Source organism: Ceratotherium simum, chromosome 9, assembly GCF_057802395.1.
Source record: "Ceratotherium simum simum isolate JZ-2026a chromosome 9, ASM5780239v1, whole genome shotgun sequence".
Lineage (NCBI taxonomy): Eukaryota > Metazoa > Chordata > Mammalia > Perissodactyla > Rhinocerotidae > Ceratotherium > Ceratotherium simum.
Window position 1 is genome coordinate 38483174 of NC_141908.1, and position 22472 is coordinate 38505645.

Genomic DNA, 22472 nt, shown 5'->3' on the forward strand with positions numbered 1-22472 from the left:
TAAAAACCTGGGGGCCTGCCAGAAAGTGCCTTTAAGCTTGGCTCTGTATTAGCTTTCGTGACTTTCCTGTAATGAATTGTAGCTTGCCTGAGTCATTAAGAAGATTCTGACAGGGAATTAGCTGGAATCTGCTGTTCTTGAAGGACTCAATTTATCTATGATTCAGTGCCTAAGCAGTCAAATAGCTTGGAGGGGTCAGCCAGGGAACAGAGCCCGTAACTGTTGGTTTGATTAAACTGTAAGTATGTGCATTGACTTTTAATACATGCATCAGACAAACTTGAAACAAGAAAATAACTACTTTTAATGCCACCTTTTGCTCATTCTCTATTCAGGATTCCAGGCAAGGGTTAATTAAAAGCTTCTGTTTGTTGGCTCAGTGACTGAATCCCAGGCCTAAATGGGCAGACTGAAGCTGTACTTTAGCAAGATTACATTATGTCTCTGTTACAGATAGCAACTAATAAAATCGTGTAGTGCTAAGTGATGCTAAGCTATTAACTTAACCATATCGTAACCTTTTTACAGTTTTATATTCTGTTTTCTGAATGTCTTGTTCTACTTTAAAAGATTTTTTCTGAATGTATATTTTATATTTTGCTTCCTAGCTTATTAATGTGGCCTTGGGTAAATGCATTTCCATTGAAAACACCACCGCCATTCTGGAAGACTGTGATGGGAGCAGCAAGGTATGATGAGCTGGGTTTTCTCTCTCAGAGGAGGTGCAGTTGATAGTTGGTACCAGAGTAGTTGATAGGTGCAGGGTACGACATATTCATTACTCACTTGAGAATTCATTTTTGCCAATAGAAACAATAATTAACTTCTAAATTTCTATGTAATCATAAGGTTGGTGATAAAAGGGTCCACCACTAAATGTAAAGATAGCAACTGAAGGAGTAAAGGTGTGGATACTCAACCCACCAGGGGCCCAGTTCTGGCTCCAGCACTTGTAAAAGTGTGTTAACTTTGCAAATTCCTTAACCCTTAGGTAAACAGCAGTAATAATAGTGCCCACCCTAAAGCTGGTGTGAGGATCGAATTGGATACTACGTACAAAGCACGTAGAACAATACCTGACACTGAGTGCTCCCAAATGTTCACTGCTATCGTAAGAAAGACAAAAATATGGAAAGTAACACATTACATACAAAGGTAAAATAATAAAGAAAATCAAGACAGAGCATGTTTTTAAATAATTAATCGAAGGGAGCAAGTTTATTTCTGATTCCATTGCCCACCCCCCTCCCCTCCATTCTCCTACATCTTAAGGGAGTAATGCAAATCACATAATCTGTGATCCACGGTGGAAACTCTACAGCAAAACTCCAACAAACTCAGAGCACAGTGGTCGGGGGAGGGAGGAGGGCTAGGGAAAACAGAGCACGGATTCTTCAGTGCTGGAGCTGAGCTCTGGGTGATGGCACCTCCCTCTCCAATATATGTTCCCCACCTGTTCTGATTCTGTGGGGACAGTTACAGTTTGGGTGCCAAATAGGGCTCACAAGAACATCAATTCACCTGTAGAACTCAGCCATGTAAAATTGCAAATCACTCTTTGGTAGAAAAATTATTTTGAGATGACAAACTAGGCTTGCCAAGACTTACTTCTTTGCTTTGACTTAGAGATACTGCTTATATTTTCAAGCACATCCCATCTCTAAGATCTTAATTCAAAGCTGCTACTAGAAGAAAAGGCATTTTTGTCATCTCTCTTGCTATAATTCAGCTGTGGATTATAAACTTGAGGCTAATGGAATTCTTTCTTAATTAGGAAAGAGAGGAGACCAAGGGAAGAAAAAAGTGTCAAGAACCAATTGAAAGAAATAACTTTCACTTATTAACAATTCAGAGAGGAAATAAAGTATACATTGTAAAACAAAACCACAATTAGTCCAAATGTGAAAGTAAAATATTAAAGAATGCAGTCCTTCAAGACTCATCATTTTAGTGACTTTCTGTGCTTGATTAACCAGTACTTTATTGGAAAACCCGAGTTCTGGTCTTGATAACCATTGCTTCTCTAGGAGATGCTGGGAGGCAAAGGTATGAATCATGCAGCCCCTGCCTTCCACAGATGCTCATCTTCCTTTTTGTTTTATTACTCATTTTTAGCTTCTGCTTCTTGTGGTTTGTGTAAGTAATAAAAAATAAAGGAACATAGATGAAGTTAACTTGTTTTGGGCAGAATTAATGAGGCTTAGTACCAAGCCAGTGACTACAGCATTCATCCAAAAAAGCTCAAAAAGAATAAAACACTGGGATTGAACCATCATGCCCTATCCTTCACCTTACCCAAAAAGTCTCCTTAGTTATTAACTTTTCAACCAGTTGAGATGTTTCTTTTCAGGGGAATATCTTGCTTCTCTTATTAGCAACATAACTTCCTTGTATTATGACATACATCCATGCTTCTCAAATTTTAATGTGCACCTGGGGAGTTTGTTACCATGCAGGTTCTAGTTCAATAGGTCCATTATGGGGCTGAGATTCAGCATTTCCAACTAGCTCTCGGGTGAGGCTGATGTTGGTCCAGGGACTACCATTTGTGTGGAGAGGTCTAACTCAGTGACATACTTGATAATCTAAGTTAAATTTCAATTACATTACAAATGATTCATTAGATAAAAGCATTTAGATAGATTTTACCCATAGTTTATTTTTTTCTAATATATTTACATTGGTGCAAAACAACAAATTTCCCACAGATCCAAAGCTATAGAGTAAATTGACCAAGCAGATAGTACTAAGTTGTAAACAACCGAGAAAATATTTACAAAAATTGAAAACATGGCTCCATTACCTGAAATGGTATTTATTTGAGACATTATTCACTCCCCAAAACTGGACTTCTCCAAGAGCAATTCCTATGAACTGGGGGAGGCTAACACAGCAGCAACCTGATGATTCCTTGTGCTGTCAGCAAAGAAAGTTTTTTAACCTTTCCTACAATAGAACAAAGCCTCTAGGAGTCCAATTGTCTAGATAGTCTTAAACAAAGAAGCATAATAATTTCCACCAAAGTAATTTAGGACTGTGACTTGGACCTTCCTGTAGCCCCAATGGCTTAATCATTAAAAGTTGGAGCCTTAATCATGTAATGGTTTGAATGTTCCAATACCTCCAACACCAGAGCTATCTGGGATTCAGAACACCTGAAATGACATCCATTTGCAGATAAGTACTAACTGTACTAAATAATTTTTATCATTGCAACTAACATTTAATGAGGGCTTACCTTGTGTTAAAAACTTGACAGTCGTTACCCCAACCTTCTGAGTTAAATACTATTGCTACCCAACTTAAAAATGAGACTAGACAGGGTAAATAATATGCCCACACTACCAGAATTGGAAGTGGCAGTACCAGGATTTGAATACAAGACATCTGACCGGAGTGCCTATGTTCTCAACCATTGCAATCAAAAATGTTTGACCAGGCCCCTACTTGTGTTTGCTGCCTGAAGTGACCTTCTCTTTATTCATTTCTCGCACAGCTTCAACAATTTAATTACACCTGGTTAAGACTTATTCAACACGCAGAGTGGTGCTTAGCTCCCGTCCCTGATAACGGAGCCCTGAGGCTGCACCCTTGTGATAACAGAAACAAAGGGCTAAAATGGATGCATAAATCAACATCAGTCTTTCATCCAGAACTGGTAAGCAAAATATTTGTGCCTCTTTTTTACCACAGATCCAACTTTCCATTAAATAGGACATAAAACCCTCATTGTCAGCTTCCTCAATCAGAAGCTTTAAGTGTGTTTGTGACAATAGAGGCAGTGTAAAAGTTCATAGGGAGAGATAAACAGATATTTTTGTAGATTGTCAAGTCCTTTTTATTCTTTTACAAAATTTATTTCAAATCAGTTATTTTAAACAGAAGTCACCAGGTTCTTTGGGTTATATTGCAGTCATCATCTTTGTTTCTAAAAGTCATTTGTTTCGGTCAATTAATAATCCCAAAAGTATGGCTTATAGGCCAAAATTGGCTCTCATTGGTTACCAGAAAAGCTGATAGGGAGAGTATATGGGGAAAGCAAGAAGCAGTGTGCTTCCTACAAGCCCTGCACTTTAGTGTGAATCTGGTTCTGCATTCTTCCTCCTTTCCGTACAGGGAGACTTTCTCATGCCGTCTGGTTCCCAGAGCCCTGGGCTCTCAGAGGGTGCTGGAGCCAGCTCCACCCAGCTTGCAGGAGCTGATTGTGTACAGCTCTTGACAACTTCCCATTCAGTGATGTCACATTGGTAGCTTGAAATCAACCATGATGGGAATATTCACTCCCATGCTACAAATCAGGGGATGTTTTTCCAGAGGTCCGGTTGTTAATATTTACCAGAACACCCCTGCTCTATCCTACTCACCCTCAAAGTCCTCTCCGTTTTTTCCAATTATATTTTAACAGGATACAAAGTCATAAATACTGGTGTAAGATCTTGGGGTGGCAGGAATAATTTCAGGCCTGTCTTCTCAAATTTTCCACGATCTCACTAGCACGTGGCCACCAAATCCACTGAATGCAACGAGTATGTGGAGACCATCGTTTTGCTCAGGACTGGCCCCAAAATAAGCATACTTTTTTCCTTGAAGTGCTTCCAATCTTTTTGATGTCACAGCCAGTGACTATTCTCTTCCTGACATTTTTCTTCCCCCTCAGAATCAAAATCAGGACCTGAGGAAAACATTCCCCCATCTTCCTCCCTATAGATCTTCTCTGTTATATTTCAATTCCCTCGGGACAGCTTTTCTTCTCTTTAGTGATAACGGTTATTGAGTTATTTAGAAAAATTAGGAATTAGTAGTGTATAAGCTGCTAATTTGATGTTGCATAGTGTTGGGAAATCCATAAACATCTATTGACTAAATTACATCTTACCTTCTGCTTTCTTAACCCTGTGTTAAAGGGGAGAGAGAGAGAGAGGGAAAGATTGAGACTCAGAACACATTCCTCATCTCCTGAAGTGAATCTGTTACCAGAAAAAATTTCAGGCTGGTGAGAAAATATTTAGTAGTAGGCAGTCTTTAAATCACATAGGGCTTATTTACAAACTAGATTGGCCCCAGAACTTAAGCCTTCATTAGCTGATATTCATATAGGTCCAATTTTGGTCCTCCTAAATGGTAAGCCAATTTGTAAAGAAAGTAATTTAATTAAGATGACAAAAGTTAGAAATCTGTTTCCCTACCTTGTTTGTGCCTGTGACTTTGTAACATGTTACATAGCTGCCTTCTGCCTCCGGTGCCCCTTTTCATGCTGCCAGATATCAAGGAGATGAATATCTTAACAGTTGTCTTTTTTCTTTTTTCAGTACTTTAATAATTTTCATGCTAAACCTCTTAAGTGCCCCAATAAATGTAAGTCTTAAAAAACAAGAGAAATGGAGAATAAGACTACGAATAACAGAAGCATATCTCTCCTTTTAGAAAGCATTAGAAATTGAGAGCTTCATGGAAGGAGGAAGGGTAATAGTGAGTTTGACCCTGGATACCAATGAGTTATTAAAATTGTAAATTTCTAAATCTGCATTTAAAAGGTGTTCTTTAGCTCAGCCCTCCCCAAATGCTCTGGATTGTGGCCACCTAAAAGGAAATAGTCTCATAGGCATCTAGGATTGGGACATGAAATGCCCCTCCACCACCGGTTCCCACATCAAATGTCTTTAGGTTGGGGACAAGTTATTTAGTTATCTCTTTACAATCCACCAATGAACATTATAGATAATCCAGAATGATTTTTCTCAAGGTCAGCTCCTTTACAAAACCTTGAGCATACTCAATCATCACATATCCAAAGTCCTACAAGGGTGACGATGTTTTTGTAGGAGCATCTTTAAAATAAAGTATTATGAAGTCACCCCATTTGATAAATTTTTTAAAGTATTTCAAAACAACATATATGTAATTAAGATTATCTTTGTCACTGTCATGGATAATTAAGAGGATTGATGGATGAAAAAAATTATAAAGCCATGAGCAAGTTCTAAGTAGGTTATCGACCATTTCTAGAGTATTCAATAAATATCCAGCAATAAGAGCACCCTGTGAAATACCTTTGACTTTTTTCTAATTACATCTGGATTTTCTGGACATCAGGCATTATATACTACCAGAGATTATGGTAGGGAGCTCATAAAATACATCATTTCCAGCAGTTTGTATTCCAAATTTGCATTCTACAGCATGTTTTTAAGAAATTAACAAACTTGCTTTTTGTGATGGTGTGTTTTTTCTTTACCACCATCAGTGAGGGAGCCATGCATCAAATATAGTAAATGCCAATTTGAATTATTTCCTTTAAATAATATAGTTATCAGCCACATCATCAGAAAATTCATCTTTTGCTTCCTGAGGAATTAAAAGTCTGGTAGCTTGGAGAAGTATGAGAACTTCGTTTGAGAGCGAAACAAAATACTGTCCAAAGCCTGTGTTTATGTTATTAATTTAGTTCAGGAGAATTCCTAAGGAATCAAAAATGTAATTCCCCATCTTTTTTTATTGGTTTCCATTTCTTTACATCTCAATTGTCAGATTCAGTGTGCGGCTCATTCCCGGGTCTCCTTTCTCTCCAGGTGAACCACATTGTTTTCGGAAACTATCATCAGTTGTTATGCTTGGAAGGAAATTTTTCTCAGAAGACCCTGAAAGTTGCTGCTTGTGACCCAATGAAGCCAAATCAAAAGTGGAAATTTGAAACATATTATGAAGACTGAAGAGCAGCCGGTGTCTTTATCTAGTAAACCCATTAGACGCCGTGAAAATGACAGTGAACTTGGTGACTGTATTTCTCCGTGGTTGTTTAAAATTTTCAAAATTAATAACATTTGAAAGGAAGATTTTTTTAAAAATCACAGTATTTGAGACAGCAAAAGTTAACTCAGGGAAATAGTCCAACATTGGATTGGAGTCCTTCTTCACACTAGATGGCCTTTCACATTGCCTGCTTCCTGCTCTATGCCAGAACTCAGCTTGTAAATTTCCCCATGCACTATAAAGGTAACCAGAAATGAATTCAGAAGTACTTGGGGAAGCACATTGACACTAAGGACGACTGTATTTGTTACTAACTAACTCTTTTGACCCATAGGTAGGTAAAATCGATGAGAACCTCGTCCTTTATTTGCTATTTCTTCATCAAAAAAAAAGAAAAAATTACTTCAGTTGCTATGGCTAGAAGACCTCAGAAACACAAAGTTATCACCTTGGTGACATCCCTCCCAACCCACATGCATGTTTACCCCACAGTTTGAAATCATATTGATATAATAATACTCCTTGATGGCAGGATTTTGATCTAGATTACTGAGTAATGTTTTTTCCCAGTCTGAGTCAGTGGAAAAATTTTTAAGTGAGGAAGTCAAACGCTTATTCAACTCTAGATATGGACATTGTTTCAGTTCATTTGTGCTTTTAAAACTGCACTTTAAAAAAAATGGTCTACTGGTAACTTCCAAGACTTGTGTGGATATTAAAACAGAAAGAAAAAAGGCAAAGAAAAAGAGGCTGTGTCTCAACACACTGTAGCAACCAAAAATACATTTAATCGTTGAACACATTCTAATGCACGATCAAATAAGAAGAGTTGAAACAAACAAAGCAGAAATAGAGTGCTGAAAAATATTGAGGTTCTTTTATATAAAATACTTCTTTAGATTTAGCAGCAGTCACAGGGATGAAGTATGCTAAAAATGGGCTCTAAAAGATTTCAAAGTGGAAATAAAGTGAAGGAAACCTAATCAAAGAGGAAGAGAATGAGGGAAACAACTGTCAGGAAGAGAGTTAAGAAAAAATTGCCCTAGACGTGGCCAAAAAAGAAAGGGGATCTGACACTTCTATGGGGGGAAAAAATAATAAAGCCCTAGATGTGGACCTAATGGTAACATTGATAAATCAGGGGGAAAGTCCAATATTTCTTTGATCCAAATAGAGCTCCTAATCTTAGATATGCCAATAATTAGGCACACCAGAAAAGATCTTAGAAATCCTGATATCCTTTACGTTCATTTTGGCAAGAAAGTTGATGCCCAGAAGACACATTACCTGTAAAAATCCCAGGCCAGTTAGTTAGAGAATCAGGATTAGAATTTGCATCTCCAGAGACAAGACTCATTCAATTGCCCCAGGCCACTGACCTAAACAAATCTGTTCCACACCATTCCTATGAAAGAAATACCTAAATCTTTTTGCTGGTGTTGGGTCTCTGGAGGACCACCATGCTATATGCTTGTTAATATAAAAAAGAAAACCTTTGTTCACTTGAGCTGATGGTAAAATTGGGCATCTTTATTTCTGACTTCGTATTTAAAATTTAAACTCCCAACTAATTACACAAAAGCAAAGCAACAACTAAGAATCGGAAGGGGAAATAGTTTTGCTTATTTGCATCATATTTAAGATGTTTTACTTGAATCATTGACATTGCAGATAAGGTAAGAGAATGACTAGGAAAGGAGACAATTCTTTTCAAAACAGAGCCATATGGGGGATAAAACACAGTCGGTTGCCAAAGGACTAATTGCATTGCTGACCAAACTGAATATGCTGGGTGCCTCATGCAATTCTTCATGTAACTGAAAAATGTTGAAAAGTTTTCCCCCAGTCTAATGACTCTCTTTTATTCAAAAACAGTTTCCACCAAAAACATCAACTTTATTCAGAAAAAGATTAATTGTGTCTTGGATACATTTACCTTTGGGTATACTAGCTAAAGAAATTTGAATTTTTTCTCAAAAGAAACTTCTATGATCTGTTCAGTGTACGCTCTTGCTGACTTTACTTTGACATACTCATTATATGAAGCTATATCTGATCTATACTGTCAATGTAACAAAGGATTGTTTTCATACATCACATATTTGTTCTTGGGTAGAATTTTAAAAACAGCTTTTACCATGTATTTGCTCAATTACTCTAAGATACAAGGAACTAACCACTAGTTAGGAATCTTATGGGTCCAACCTTAAGAGCATTGACTAATTGTGTAATCTACTAACAACATTTTTTTAAGCATTGCTCTCTAAATTTTGTTTTCAGAAGATTATAATACGGTAAAAATACTACTATGTCTTCTGGTACTTCTAATGAGAAACCCTTGGATGGGACACATTAGGGTTCTAATCAGCCCTGAATTCTTTAGTAGCATGCTGTGCTGTTGGGGACTTCAGAGTTTACCCTGGATTGGCTGGAGTTATTGCCTTTTCTTAGAAAAATGTCTATGTTGTTACCTTTAACACGGGCGTAGTTTTGATGATATTTTACAGGACTTATTTGATCAAAAACTAACTTACCAGACCATCTGAGTGCCTCTGAGCTTTTCAGCTTGCACAATTCTTTTCTCATTTGCAACAGTCATCCAGAGCTTCCACCCTACTCTCCTGAAGGATGGCACAGCTGTTGTTGGTACAACCATGTTTTATCACCAGCATCAAATTCGCTCAATTCTGCTTGCTGACAGTCAATCAGCTGTCATTCACAGGATCAAAAATCACCATGTGCCATGATCATAATGTATGGTTAGCTTCTCCACACTAATTTAGAAATATTCTCTTAGATATTAAAACATCTTGGGGCCGGCCTGGTGGCGCAGGTGGTTAAGTGCGTGCGCTCCGCTGCGGTGGCCCGGGGTTCTCAGGTTCGGATCCCGGGCGCGCATCAACACACTGCTAGTTAAGCCATGCTGTGGTGGCGTCCCATATAAAGTAGAGGAAGATGGCCACGGATGTTAGCTCAGGGCCAATCTTCCTCAAGAAAAAAAGAGGAGGATTGGCATCAGATGTTAGCTCAGGGCTGGTCCTACTCACAAAAAACAAAGGAAAAAATAAAAAACATCTTGCTTCTAATATTGCCTTAGGGATTGTAGATGGGCAAAGATACCAGTTACAGTGGCTAGGAATTCAATTTCCCCAGTTAATCTTGATTTCATGAATGGCTTATAATGATTTTCAAAGAGGTCTCATGCAAGAGAATGAGGTTGAGGTTCATCAGATAGTACCGTCTTTATTTGTTCTAATGTCTTTAATTTAACTTCTACATTTAAACATAGGAAAGAAATTATGCCTCACATGAAGACCCCAATATCTTGGAGAAAAACAAGGAGATTACAAGGAGTAAGGAGAAAAGAGATGGGAACTAATTATCTTTGAGTATCTACTATGTGTTAGGCACTGTTTGTGCCCCATCTCACTCTTGTGCGTAATTCAGTGAGGTGAGTCTCATTTTCTTCATTGTGCAGACAAAGAGGATGGCTAAGAGGGATTGGCTAAGGTCATTCCACTAGTAAGAGATAAAACACAGTTTCCAATCTGACTTAAAAAAAAGAGAGAGAGTCGCTTTCACTACACCCTGCTGCTATGATTCTTTTTTTTTCTTTAAGTAAGACAATCAGTTCAGGTGGGCTCAGTTAAAATCCCTCGGCGTGGAGTCAAACCTCTTTGGTCTCTCTCTTGGGTGTTGTGTAAGGAAAGAGAGGCCGCATCCCTCTCTGTTACACTGAAGTGTAGGCTTAAGAGTGGCTATGCCCACATGCTTTGCAGTGGTCTATCTCCTCGACTCTGTGAAAGACATATCCTTTTCCATTTCCTAAAACAAGTATGAAAGGGAGATGTGGACATATAGAGATTGTGTCTCTGTGAATAATATTAGCAACTCTATCTTCCCCCAACCATTAATCAAAGCTGACAGATTGCTTAATTTGAACAAAGGTGGGAAGTGAAAAATTGAAGAGTCCTTTAATTTAAAACATAAACCAAGACTTGTAATTTTCACTTCATTGTGTAGATTGTCACCATCTACTTTTGTGCTTTTGTGACAACTTTTGCATAGGTTTCTCAACAATTGCTACAAGCCAAAATGCCTTGAAATGAGAAAAGGAACACTAACCAAAGCTAATATACACAATATCTATTTTTCCCAAATAGCCATTCCACGGACAAGTTTGAATAAGCCATGTAAAGTATTATACACTTCTGATGAGGTTTAATGGATGCTATTTCAGGTGTTGGTGGTGCCTGTGTCTAAAAGAAAGAAAAAAATACTATTACACTAAGAAGGTTTAATGCTTCTGTTTTCAACCTAATGGGTCAGCTAACAGTTACCACTCCAACTAGGGACTCTTTGCAAGTTTATGTTTTGCTTTGCAAAAACATACATGAAAATTCTCATTTCCTGGCAAACAGAGCAACTTCTAATATGCCGAGTTTCTAATAATGACAGTTGTCATCAAATAAGTAACAAATAATTTCTTTGAAAACAGAGACTTTCTATTTTATTATTGATTAAAAATACTTGCTATTTAAGGATATTGATCATAAATATCTATGTAAATAAAGCCTTTATATTAGATGTTGAAACTAAAAATTCTGATAGCATAAATAGATTGCCTTTACTTGACCGTTCAAAAACACATCGATCTTTGTAAATATATATGTATTTATATATGCATATATATGTACATATAAATATATCAGTCTCTATATTCTATGCTTTGAATTGGGAGAAAGTAAAACCAAGAGTTTCTACTTACAAATAAAGAAAACTAAGATATGTTTTTAGATATTTTTAAGTCTTTTAAGTGCATAGCTTTGTCTGCATCTTGCCTTCTGGACAAAAGTATCTCAGGTGGACTTTCGCTCTGGGTATTGTGTTCCAAATTTTAAAGGAGTAACCAAACTGTAAATTATCAGAATGCTTGTTATTCAGTTTAGGATTATGCACATGCCTTAATTCTCCTTCAAACTACCCAAATGTTGCTAGTTTTATACATATTAGTTATAAGAAGTGGACGTAAAAACAAGAGAAGGCAAAGGTCAAATTAGTGAATTTTGTTATTAATTACTTGAAAACATTATTAATGGGAGAACTAGATTAAAACTATGGAGTATAAAGGAATTTGGAGTTAATTTGAACATTTTAAGTGCCCAGTTTTTCTGCCTCTGACCAACTGAAGTTGTTAAAAAGAAGGAATCAAATATGTAATTTTAAGTTTCTAAGTAAAAATTCAAATTGCTTTCCAAATTCGTTTCCAAAACTCTCCCAAGCTGGCAGTTAATTACTAGAAATCATCATTTGATTTTGTAGTTTGTAGTTTGTCACATATCTGGGTGATTTCTGCTGCTCCTTACTACCCGTGTCGTTGTGTTCATGTTGATTGTATGGCCTAGTCACCTTGTGTTCTTCATGAGCTGTATACACATTTTGGTATTCATATTTATTATATTACTGCCTGATATTTTAAAATTGGCAAATGTTTGCTATAACTTTTGACATTACTTTTTATAGCCCTTTTGTTTTTATAGAGCAATGAAGTTCAGGCTTTAAAAGAAGTCGTTACTTTTCTCATATGGTCAAACATATTTCTTTTTTATGGTACTCTGGTGCTTCATCTTTTTCCATAATTCTCTATTATTACTTATTTTAAATGATTTTCCTATCATTTCGAAAAACTTAAATGTCCATTCTCCATTTGAAAATGTGCCAAAAGTACTACCCCATGTAAATATGCAGAAATAATTACTATAAAACTGTCAGCATAGTTTCAATGTATTACCTTGATGACTAACAAAAATACATTTATGTTTTTCAAGTTGTTGGAGTTAAGATGTGTCTAAAACAATAGGTCAGTTCCTGTAAAAATAATAGAAAATATTCATGATCATTACATGTCTACCCACCAAAAATTCTTCTTGCAATTTCATATACAGTCATTTTAAGATCTTTTTGAAATAAATAATGCAAATGAATTAAAATATGGTGTTCTCTTGATTTCTGAAACAGTATTTACTGATGGTCTTAATAACTACACATATGCAAGGGTTCTTTCTTAATTGTAAAAGGTAGCTAAAAAAAATAAAGTCTAGACACCAAAAACAAGTACATAAACTTTTATTGAAAGCAAGTCAGACACAGCAGCTCCTTATTTAAATTGTTGATAGATATATACATCGATTGATCAATCGATCGATCAATAGATTCTGACGTAGTCTGTGACTTCAAAGGTAGCATTATATGAAAGGTAAATTTTATATTGACAGAAAAATAGGGCTGTTATTAATTCCTGTTTGCCCAACAATTAAGGAAAATAAAAAGTCACGTAAGAAATATCAGCATTCTCACAATAAATCAAGTCTCCTTCCTACCAGATAGCAGAGTCCTTCTTTCACCCTTGAACCTTGAATCACAAAAATGATAAACTTTCTTGTGTCCTTACCAGTTTGTGTTCTGACGTGTCCCATACGAGTTTCAAATGTGTTAAATATCGCTCATGCAATCTGAACCAGACCCTTGTCTTTCCTAGGTTACAAAGAATCAAACAGCCACCCATCACCGTCACATTACTTTATGGTCACTTAACTCTGTGGCCTCAGTATAAGATGGCAGCATAGGACAATGGACACCAATGCCAAAGAATAGTTTCAGTGATCTTTTGCAACTACACGCCTCATCCATGGGCACTAAGCATTTACTCATTGAACATAACCTGAAAAAGTCATTGTTGACAAAATCCTTCATGTTCGGTTAATCGTCTGGTAAGAGCACAAAGCTAAAAAGGTCAGGGTTACTATATGTTGGAGCCCCATATGAGCTAGTTGCTTGGCTCTGTCACATGGCCATAAGCCACCCACCTCGCTCAAGTTCCATAGGAATTCATCACCTCTGCTGGAATAATTCAAAATAGAGGCTCTGTCTATGGTATGTTAACAACATGGTCCTGTTCCATGGTGGATAACACAATACTGTGCTTTGAAGTTAAGTAGAAAATTGTAGGGGTCATCAGTAATCCAGAGAAGAAAATATGTTATCCAGGTGGGAAGATTTAGAGGCTCTAAACAAACAGGAAATTGTCCTAGTGCATCAATCATCTACCTAAATTTATCAGTAAAGACTTGATTTCCCGGACGTTATTTTGAAAACTTGCATTGTCAAGAATAAAATCTATAGGTTCTATAGATTAAGAGTGACAAAACTTTTATATGGTTTGGCTGCAAACTATCTGAAAGAATAAAAGGAACACTTCAATCTTGAATTCAAAATTGAGACTCGTAAACACTAAATAATAGTATATGATACTATGGAAATATATTATTTGACCAGGAAGAATCAAAGAAATTGCCTTTAGAATGTGTGGGATTTGTTACACATAAATAAGCAATAATCTAAGAAGGGCTAAACCAGGGTTTTTCACAAAATGAGAAAGAAATAAACAAAGGGTTGAATAGTACAATGAAGACTGTATTACATTCAGACAATAAGGAATTGTCTTTTTATTTGCAGGGCCAAAAAATATCTTTATCTGTGGTGACAGAAAGTTCAGGGTGATATATATGAAAGCATGAAATGAAAAATTATGGAACTATCTAAGAATATAAATATAGACTCTCCCTTTTCATAAATATTCGATACATTATTTGACACATTGGTTTGAATGAAGCTCCGTGAGCACAATGTTAAGTATCTTGATTTGGGCTGAGGTCCAGTACACTATATATTCCCAACAACTTATCAGAGGTTTCTCACTAAAAATACGTGCTCACACTCTACTTTGAAAATACTATAAGATAATTATTTCCATTTTCATAGTAACTAGTGCAGTTATGACTGGAGTTGTCTCAGGTTTCTAAGGAAAGAAAACTATTCTGAGATAGTGTTAATAAGAGAAAGTGCGGTAATAGAGAGGGGCATTTTCTAAAAATTGTGCTTAAGCTGTCGTTTTCACTTTTAATGACTTTGTGCTAGACAAGATTTTATTTTTGGTCACAGAAATAAACTATCTGATATAACTCTTTAGTCTATTGCCCACCAATCTTCCAGCCCCTCCCTGTATCAACCTCACAATGGATTCAATTCATCTTGAGAGCATCAAGCCAACATTTACTAAACAGAGTTTTCCTGACTGACAACTGCTCAGCCTTTCTAGTGAGAAAATTCAATGAATGGTAACACCTAGGAAGGAGGCCTATACTAAATTTTTGCTCCGTAGATGCCAAGGAAAAACACTTAAAATCTTTTTTGAAGGTAATGGGAAAGGCAAAGTATGTTGGAAAGTTTACTGCTAAAGTCTGTAAAACCGTGTTTAAAAGTAACAGAGGTTTAATACCAGACTTTTTAACACCCTCTGTGTACAGGAAAAAAGACACCAAAAGAAATACAGGAATCGTTTCGAATCGTCCTCTTTCATTTGATACTACATTTCCCAGCACTGCTGCTTGAAAGCCAAACCGTGTCAGATTCCCCAGAGGTGCTGGCTGTTTAGTGCTTGTTATACAATGCTATACTAGTGAAGTTTTAAAATGCAAATGTCCAAGAATGAATCTAAAGCTTTTTGATTTGAGGTTACCAGACTGGATTTTGTCTAGGGTTATTTCCACATTATTCCACAGTGAAAAGAAAGCAAGCTTCCACATTTTTAAAGGGGAGGACTCAATTAAGGCATACAAAGATGCATCTCAGAAAAATACAATTAGCTTTTGCTTTAGTGGGCACGAGAACTTCTCAGTTCCAGTTAGTTTATAAATGCATCATAGACTCGAATTCATCAATTCTTTGCTTGGTGTTCCCCTTCCTGATTTTCCGATAGGATATTGTATTGTACCTTGAATAAGCATTTCTGGAGATATCACTCTTCTTCCCAAAGGGTGGCTGCTCATCAGGTGTCTCAGGTTGGGAACTGGGGTTGCTCAGTGGGGAGTCCTCACTTACATCGGCTTCCTCTTGTAATTGAGAACCCTCTTCATTTTTTTTCTTAAATTCTATCACTCGAACTTCATCTTCGTCATCATTGCAATCATCATCATCAGTGTTGTTAATTTCTTCATCCCAAACATCTTGTTCCTCGTCATGTTTAGAATGAAACACATCAACTTGGCAAGGTTTCTGAAATCCCAGCCATTCAATTTCAGCTGCCTGCTGAGTTTTGTTCTTCCTATCCTCATCTTCTCTCTCTTCTAGAGGTTGTTCAGCAATCCTTTCCTTTGGTCTGCTTATTTCCTGGTTACCGCTGCTCAGATGAACCTTCTCCCACTGATGCCCTGTAGCAAAATCAATTGGTAGTTGAGATTCCAAATACCCAGCTGGTTCCAAATAGCCACCTGTTATTCTCCAAAGTATTTTTCTAAACGATCATATCCCAATGTGTTTTATGGGATATTATTCTGTGGGTTACAAATACGTATTACACAGTAACACAGGCTACACTATCAAGTTGGTTTGGAAAATACAGTTAAATAAACTTCTTCAGAATTTATCCAAGCCTATAAAATGCTAATGAATATCATAAATCTCTGAGAAGTAGGCAACCCAACCTCATCTACCTATAGAACATTTTTTGTTGTGGATTATTGTATCCAGTGAGACTGGTATTCCCTGAGACATACTTTTAAAATCTTGTCTAGCCTGTCATGACTGGATATGTGAATATATAAAATAAAATATTTCAACCTATATCTTACACACACACACACACACACACGTACACACAAACACACACACACACTCCTCAAGGAAAATTAGAAAAATATCTCACAGGGAAAAACAGTCTTTCTCCCAATAGTAAAAACAATGACTGACTGCCCACATCTGGTCATGCTCAGAGTAGCACATTCAGTATTTGCCACCATGCTTCTCAGAGTTGTCCTAAAGTACCAGCCAGGTGCAGAGGGAGGAGCAGAGGGCCACAGATGGTCAGGAGTCGTGTGCTGGGCTAACTGAGACACCAAGCCCAGCAAAGTACACACAACATAGTCTAAGATCTGCCAAAAGAGCCAAGATTTAAAACTCACATCGAGGTCATATCTGCATAGTATTAGACTAGCCTATCATTTTAGACATGCCCCTAATGACGCAAATTAACTCACGTTGTTTAATACCATATAGTGATTTTTAAAAGGCTTAATTCATCACAAATTTCACTTTCAAACAGTTAGCTCATATCAGCATATCCTCAATAATATTTATTGAGCATGCTAAAAAGAATTAATTATCAGAGAGTAGAAGTTTTTCTCTGGGCTTTCAACCCTAAAGGACTTCTATGGGAAGCTTCAGTGTGTAGTGTGCATGACTCAGAAATATTCTCTGCATCACGTCCCTTATCAGGCCTGGGGTTCACTTTACCCCTTCAACCCCAGAAGAGTCTTTAAATAAGGTGAGAGGCAACATTCCTCCTCGCCCTTCCCCTCCACAATTTTCTACTTTCACTGAAAGATGTTCACAAGTCCATTTCCATCAAAGAGTTTTCCTTCTCTTTTCATTTTTTTGTTTTTCCAGCTATAGGAATCAGATTGCAAAATTCAAAAAGAGATAGAAGTGAAGGTGAATTATCACTCCTAACTAGTTGTGCACAGCTCCTATCACGTCGTTGGTGCCCAGTCAATGTTCTGTGCATTATAAATAAATATTAGAATGTTTGCTATAATCTTAAGCTTTGTTTTGTTTTCTTTTTGTCTGTAAGAACCAAAGAAACTGATCATTTTGCTCATATTCATGACTCGTGCATGGAGTTGTCATGCATGAAATTACTTCTTGAATTTAAGTTATAGTTTTTCCTCAATATTTTTAGCATCTTCTTATTTTTCAACCCAAGAATATTCTCTTTGGAGACTTTATAGGTGTTTGCCATTGTGAAAATAAAAGACACCAAAATGTGTACCTCTATCCTACAGGAAAAACATGTGCTCCACCAAACACAAAAGGATTCATTCAGGGAAAAATTCACCCCAAGACCATCTACTTTGAAAATCCAGACTGCTTTCATTCTGTATTTGATCAAAATGAAAGATCCTACAAAACTGTTGTTTCCGGTGGACTTCCTGATCATTAATTTGAAAAGGGCTATAGAGGGAAGATTGAGATTCCTGACTCTGAGAGCTTGCTACCTTGGAAGCAGAAAGATTAGGGCAAAGAGATTGTTTACTTCATTTCATGGGGGCTTAAATCTTATAAATTATCTCTGATAATATAAGAGCTTGCCAACGACTGTTGCTTACTATATCCCTCCTTGAGTGTCTATACAGTAGACCAGTGCGTGAGGTCAGCAGACATAGTCTAAGAGGTGTCCAGGCAAAGGGGACAAACACAGGATATTTTCAATCACATCCATGTCTTCCTTGGCATTTACTATTTTATATGACGTTCTAATACTCTGACCAAGAGTCTCTTTAATATTTTGCCTAAGATCCTAACTAAGCTAAATTGCTTAGGTCTAGCAAGCTAACTTCAATTTTGAGATAAGATGTTTATGGCTGCAAGAGAGGAAATGAATGATTAATTAACAGATTTTTATCCTGCACTGTATATGAAAATTGCTTGAATGTAGGAGTCTCCTTAGAAGAGAAGTCTAAAAGATTTTGTGTCTCTTAGTCTCCTGAGTTTATTTGAAATATGACATAGTCACTTAAAAATCAATGTTCTTTTTATTCTCCCATTTCCTGAAAGAACACAATTAAAATTAACTTCAGCACCCTGGGAGCTTCCTTTGACAAGACTTAGATAACCATTTTGTGCTTACATCAGAAGCCTAGAATTTTCCTATAGATTAAATAAATTTATAAGATTATTTTAAAATGTATGTCGATGGTAAACTTTTAGGATAAACCCATTTTTGAAACATTTACATTTCACAAGGTGCTTGATACAGATCTGAAGACACTAAATCAAAAAGAAAGGTTGATTTAGTGGGCTAACTTATTAAGAGACAGATACTAGATCTTAAGGTCAAAGCATGTCAGTCAGTTATACCAAATCATGCAGTCTCAGTCTTGAAGGTTCTGGAATGCTTTCTAAGGTGGAACCCACAGATAAGTCCAGAATCCCTTATCTGCCTATAACATCTTTGAGCTTTTGAAAGCATTGCCTGGATTGCTTTTTCAACACCACACTCACACAACATCCCATTCAAAAACTGTCACCAATATCCAGTCAAACAATTTCTGTGTACAAAATGGAAGTTCCTCTTACCTTCTCTGAACCTCATTTCATCAACACTTGTTTCTTGGAGAGAAAGATCTGTGATAGCCTTATGAACAATAAAGAGAGTCTCCTCTGGTTTTTCTGGGGAAAAAACCCACAAGATTAATGTTTTAACATTTAAGTAGTTCAAGGGCAAATAAATTATCAATTTAGACTCTATCTAGGTAGATTTATTTGATTTTTAATTGTAATCACTAAAATTTTTATTTCACTCTTCCAACTCATTTCTTCATTGGTTCCTTTAATTTATAAACATAATGATAACCTCTCCTTTAATATCTTTATAAGGTATAGAACCATGAATTCAGACACTTTCAGGTATATTTAGAAGGAAAACGACATTATGAATTTCTTTTACTCAATTAATAATAGGGCTGTCTATAATAATAATAAATAACAATAGTTAACATTTAACCAAAGCTTAGTAATTCTTGCAACAACCCTACAGATGTCAGTACTATTCTTCTGCCTTCGTTTGATGAGAAAACAAAGGCTTTAGGAGACTAGGCAAGTTGTCTAAGGTCACAGAGTTATCAAATAAATTAGCCTGGATTTGACCAGAGGCAGAGATTTAGTCCTTATGTTATGCATCCCCAGTAGAGTAGGGGCCACATTTGGGCAGGAACAGGGGTGGGAGGATGCATAGTTCATCCCTATCATAGAAGTTTCAAAAGAATCCTGAATTTACAAATCAAATCAAGCAAATTGAAGAGAAGGAAGATGCTTTACCTTTTAGAATCTTCTCATCCATGGACCAGTTGCGCAGCATGTTCCTTTGTAATTTTTCACTCTTCTTCTGATTTCCTTCTGTGGGTAAATCTTCAAGACTGGGTTCTACCCTACAGTATGGTAGGGTGCCATCCACATCATTGGCTTTTTCGTTGATTTTAGTGATTGGTTGTTGACCTTTTTCAGGTAGTGTATCCCCATTACACTCAACCTGACTGAAAGTCACTGGAACATCTGTCATGATGTACAGTTGAGTCCAACTTGGAGAGAGCTTTGGAGAAATTGAGTGAACAGGTCCTTGATAAGATACGTTCTCTTGCCTTCAAGTCCTATAGTTCCAACTCCTACTCCAAGAATACAAATTATTTGCTTTAGTACATAATAACAAATTTCTTTTCCTATAGGGCCCAGAGAGAGCTTAGAACAAAAGCAATGGGATTTGTCAGATTTGCCACCAGCCCATGCGCAAGAGTCCAGCCAATCATCACCTTCTTTGTTGCTTAGCAGTCCCCCTTGCAGAATTAACGGCAGTCTTTTGATTTACATACACAAACAATCCGAGGCAATCAGGCTTTTGTGTTGGCATGCAGATGGGGACTTTCAGCTTGTCAGTCCCCCTCTGGGAACAGAGATTTTTGTCCCTTTTCATAATGGCCCTTTGTCATTTTCCTTGTAACAGGAGCCACAATTGTTCCACAGCTTAAATCCAGAGAGAATGACCACCTTGAGGCATATAACCAGCTTAACATTTCCAAACAGATTTTGTTCAAGTAAAACCTCAGCTATTTTATAGGAGACAATGGCATCGTTTCTTATTTATTAAAGAATAAAAACAGATTATCTAAAACCTGTAAACAGGATAACTTCATTGTAAGTGGTTCTGGCAGCAGATTCCATGGTATGTTTTCAGGAGCCCAGAGAGAGGACCTAAGGAAAAACAAACAAAAAATTCTGCCATGCCGCTAATTCCAAAAATTTTACAATATCAGAGTAATTCATTTGGTCTATAGCTTCTTATTCTCTAGTTTATGTCTATTGAAGCCCAATCCATCCTTTAAAACGCTAATATAATTTCTTCCATGAAGTTTTCCCTTCCCCCAATCAGAACTAATCTCTATATTCCCTGCTGATATTGCATGATGCTGGTAAAATTTTATAGCACCAACACAGTCGGCCCTTGGAGGAAACAGGTGATTATGTAAAACATTTGCTACCTATCACCCCTTCCTTTGAAAGGAAGACATTAATTCTTCTTCTTTCTTGGACCTCAGATAGGACATAATGGTTCCAGAGCCTTCACCCACGCTGCTCCCACTGCTTGGAATGCCCTTCTTTTCCTCAAGGCCAAACCTCTGGCCTAACCAGATTCTCTAAGTTCTCAGCTCTTAGGCTAAAATATCATTTCTTTAACGACACTTTCCTTGACCCACAGGATTAGATGGAACGCCTGTTACACATTATCTTCACCCTTCAAAGTACTCTTCGCAGTTGTAATTAAACAACTAATTACACAATTATCTGTGTAATGTCTCTTTCACCAACCAGAATCTAAGCGTTATCTGGACAAGAGACCATGTTTAACTTGCTTACATGCTTACATGTAGCATCTGACTTGAACTCAGTAGGTACTCAAAAAAGAGTTGTTGTTGACTAAATGAATAAATTTGACTCTCAGGAGAATACATGTCAGATCTTTTCTAAAGGGAAGAAAAATAGAAGTCGGAAAGTAGTTGCAAATGTATCATCTTTAAAATTGTGTCTCAGGCTGAGTCCCTTAGACTCTATATCAGGAACGACAAATGCATGGCGCACTGGCCTCATCCCCTTCTCCTGTGTACTGGGAAGACATCTCTAATTGATCCCAGAACTCTCTCCCTTGTCATCACTAGCTCTTCTCTACCCAACACACTACTTGTTTGTTTGTTAGTATAGGGGAGGAAAAATAATTTTTCATCTACCTTCTGAGTTGTTGGGTGAGACCCCTGTAATAAAAGACAGATTAGCAAGAGAAAAGGGAACAGAAGTCTATTAACATGCTGTTAAAAGATAAACTGAGGCGTATTAAAAATTCTGAGTTAATTTGAGCAAAAATCTATTTGAATTGCGCAATGTCAAACAGGAAGTGGTTAGGAGGGCTCCACCAGCAGGAGCTCCAGGAGAAACTTTTATAGAGAAAAAGCAGATGCATTGGCTATAATTTAAAGCCTAATTGGCTCTTTGTTATTGGTTGTCTTTAGCCTTTTGATTTTGTCACTTCAAGGTCTTTACAGGCTTAGATTTTGGTTTGCTTAGGTAGGCCACTATGGCATTAGAGCCACATCAGTCTAATGGACTCCCTGTTTAATTAATTTAACAATGCATACCTCATGTAAACATGGTAGTTACCCAGGGAAACTAACTCCCTGAGAAGGCCCAAGCCACCGCCTTAAATACCATCTTCAGCTAAAAACAAAAGAAAGAAAAGTTGGGGGCGGGGGGAGGCGCGTTGGGGGGAGGCCAATTATGAGGAGTTACCAGGAAAAGCACAGTAAACAAGAATAAGGTTTGGTATATAGATTTAAGTGGGTGCCTTCTCCATTGATAAGATTCTTTTGTGATTTAGAGTCATCCTCTTCTTGGTACAGAGAGAGGGACACCCTACAAATGGAGATTTCCTTTATAAAGTTCACTTTCCTTTATAATAGGGTAACTTTCTGTTTTCTGAGCTTCTCCAGTGTCTGCTGTTTCTCGAAAATAATCAACTCAAAATAATTCTATGCCAAAGAGGCATATTTTGGGGTGGCATATTC

At 37.0% G+C, this 22472-nt stretch overlaps 2 protein-coding genes across 4 annotated transcripts in view; one reads left to right on the forward strand and one right to left on the reverse strand.

Annotated features, from left to right (window-relative positions):
- GALNT5 (polypeptide N-acetylgalactosaminyltransferase 5) overlaps positions 1-6786 on the forward strand; it is a 43874-nt gene extending 37088 nt beyond the window's left edge. For both annotated transcript variants that reach the window (XM_004428300.3, XM_087434941.1), the window contains 3 exons: positions 609-689; positions 3497-3658; positions 6570-6786. In XM_004428300.3, coding sequence (XP_004428357.1) covers positions 609-689; positions 3497-3658; positions 6570-6710 — 384 coding nt within the window. In that variant the 3' untranslated portion in view covers positions 6711-6786. The remainder of the gene's footprint in view (positions 1-608; positions 690-3496; positions 3659-6569) is intronic.
- An 8712-nt stretch (positions 6787-15498) lies between these two features.
- On the reverse strand, positions 15499-19924 carry ERMN (ermin). 2 transcript variants are annotated; one of them, XM_087434942.1, is made up of 3 exons: positions 19684-19924; positions 18943-18975; positions 15499-16019 (listed from the first exon to the last, which is right to left on the reverse strand). In XM_087434942.1, the coding sequence occupies exons 1-3, from the start codon at positions 19922-19924 to the stop codon at positions 15499-15501; spliced, it is 795 nt and encodes a 264-aa protein (XP_087291068.1). The 2 variants fall into 2 exon arrangements, with proteins under 2 accessions (XP_087291068.1, XP_004428355.1); XM_004428298.3 differs by having other exon boundaries at positions 18943-19035.
- Between the last annotated feature and the right edge of the window lie 2548 nt (positions 19925-22472).

Excerpts from the sequence above, each read along its gene's own strand:
- ERMN (XM_004428298.3), bottom strand. The coding sequence starts at position 19,924 with ATGACAGATGTTCCAGTGACTTTCAGTCAGGTTGAGTGTAATGGGGAT. Across the intron at positions 19,036-19,683 it reads GGATGAGAAGATTCTAAAAG|AAAAACCAGAGGAGACTCTC; the intron begins GTAAAGCATCTT and ends TTTTTTCCCCAG. Across the intron at positions 16,020-18,942 it reads TGAAATGAGGTTCAGAGAAG|GGCATCAGTGGGAGAAGGTT; the intron begins GTAAGAGGAACT and ends ATTTTGCTACAG.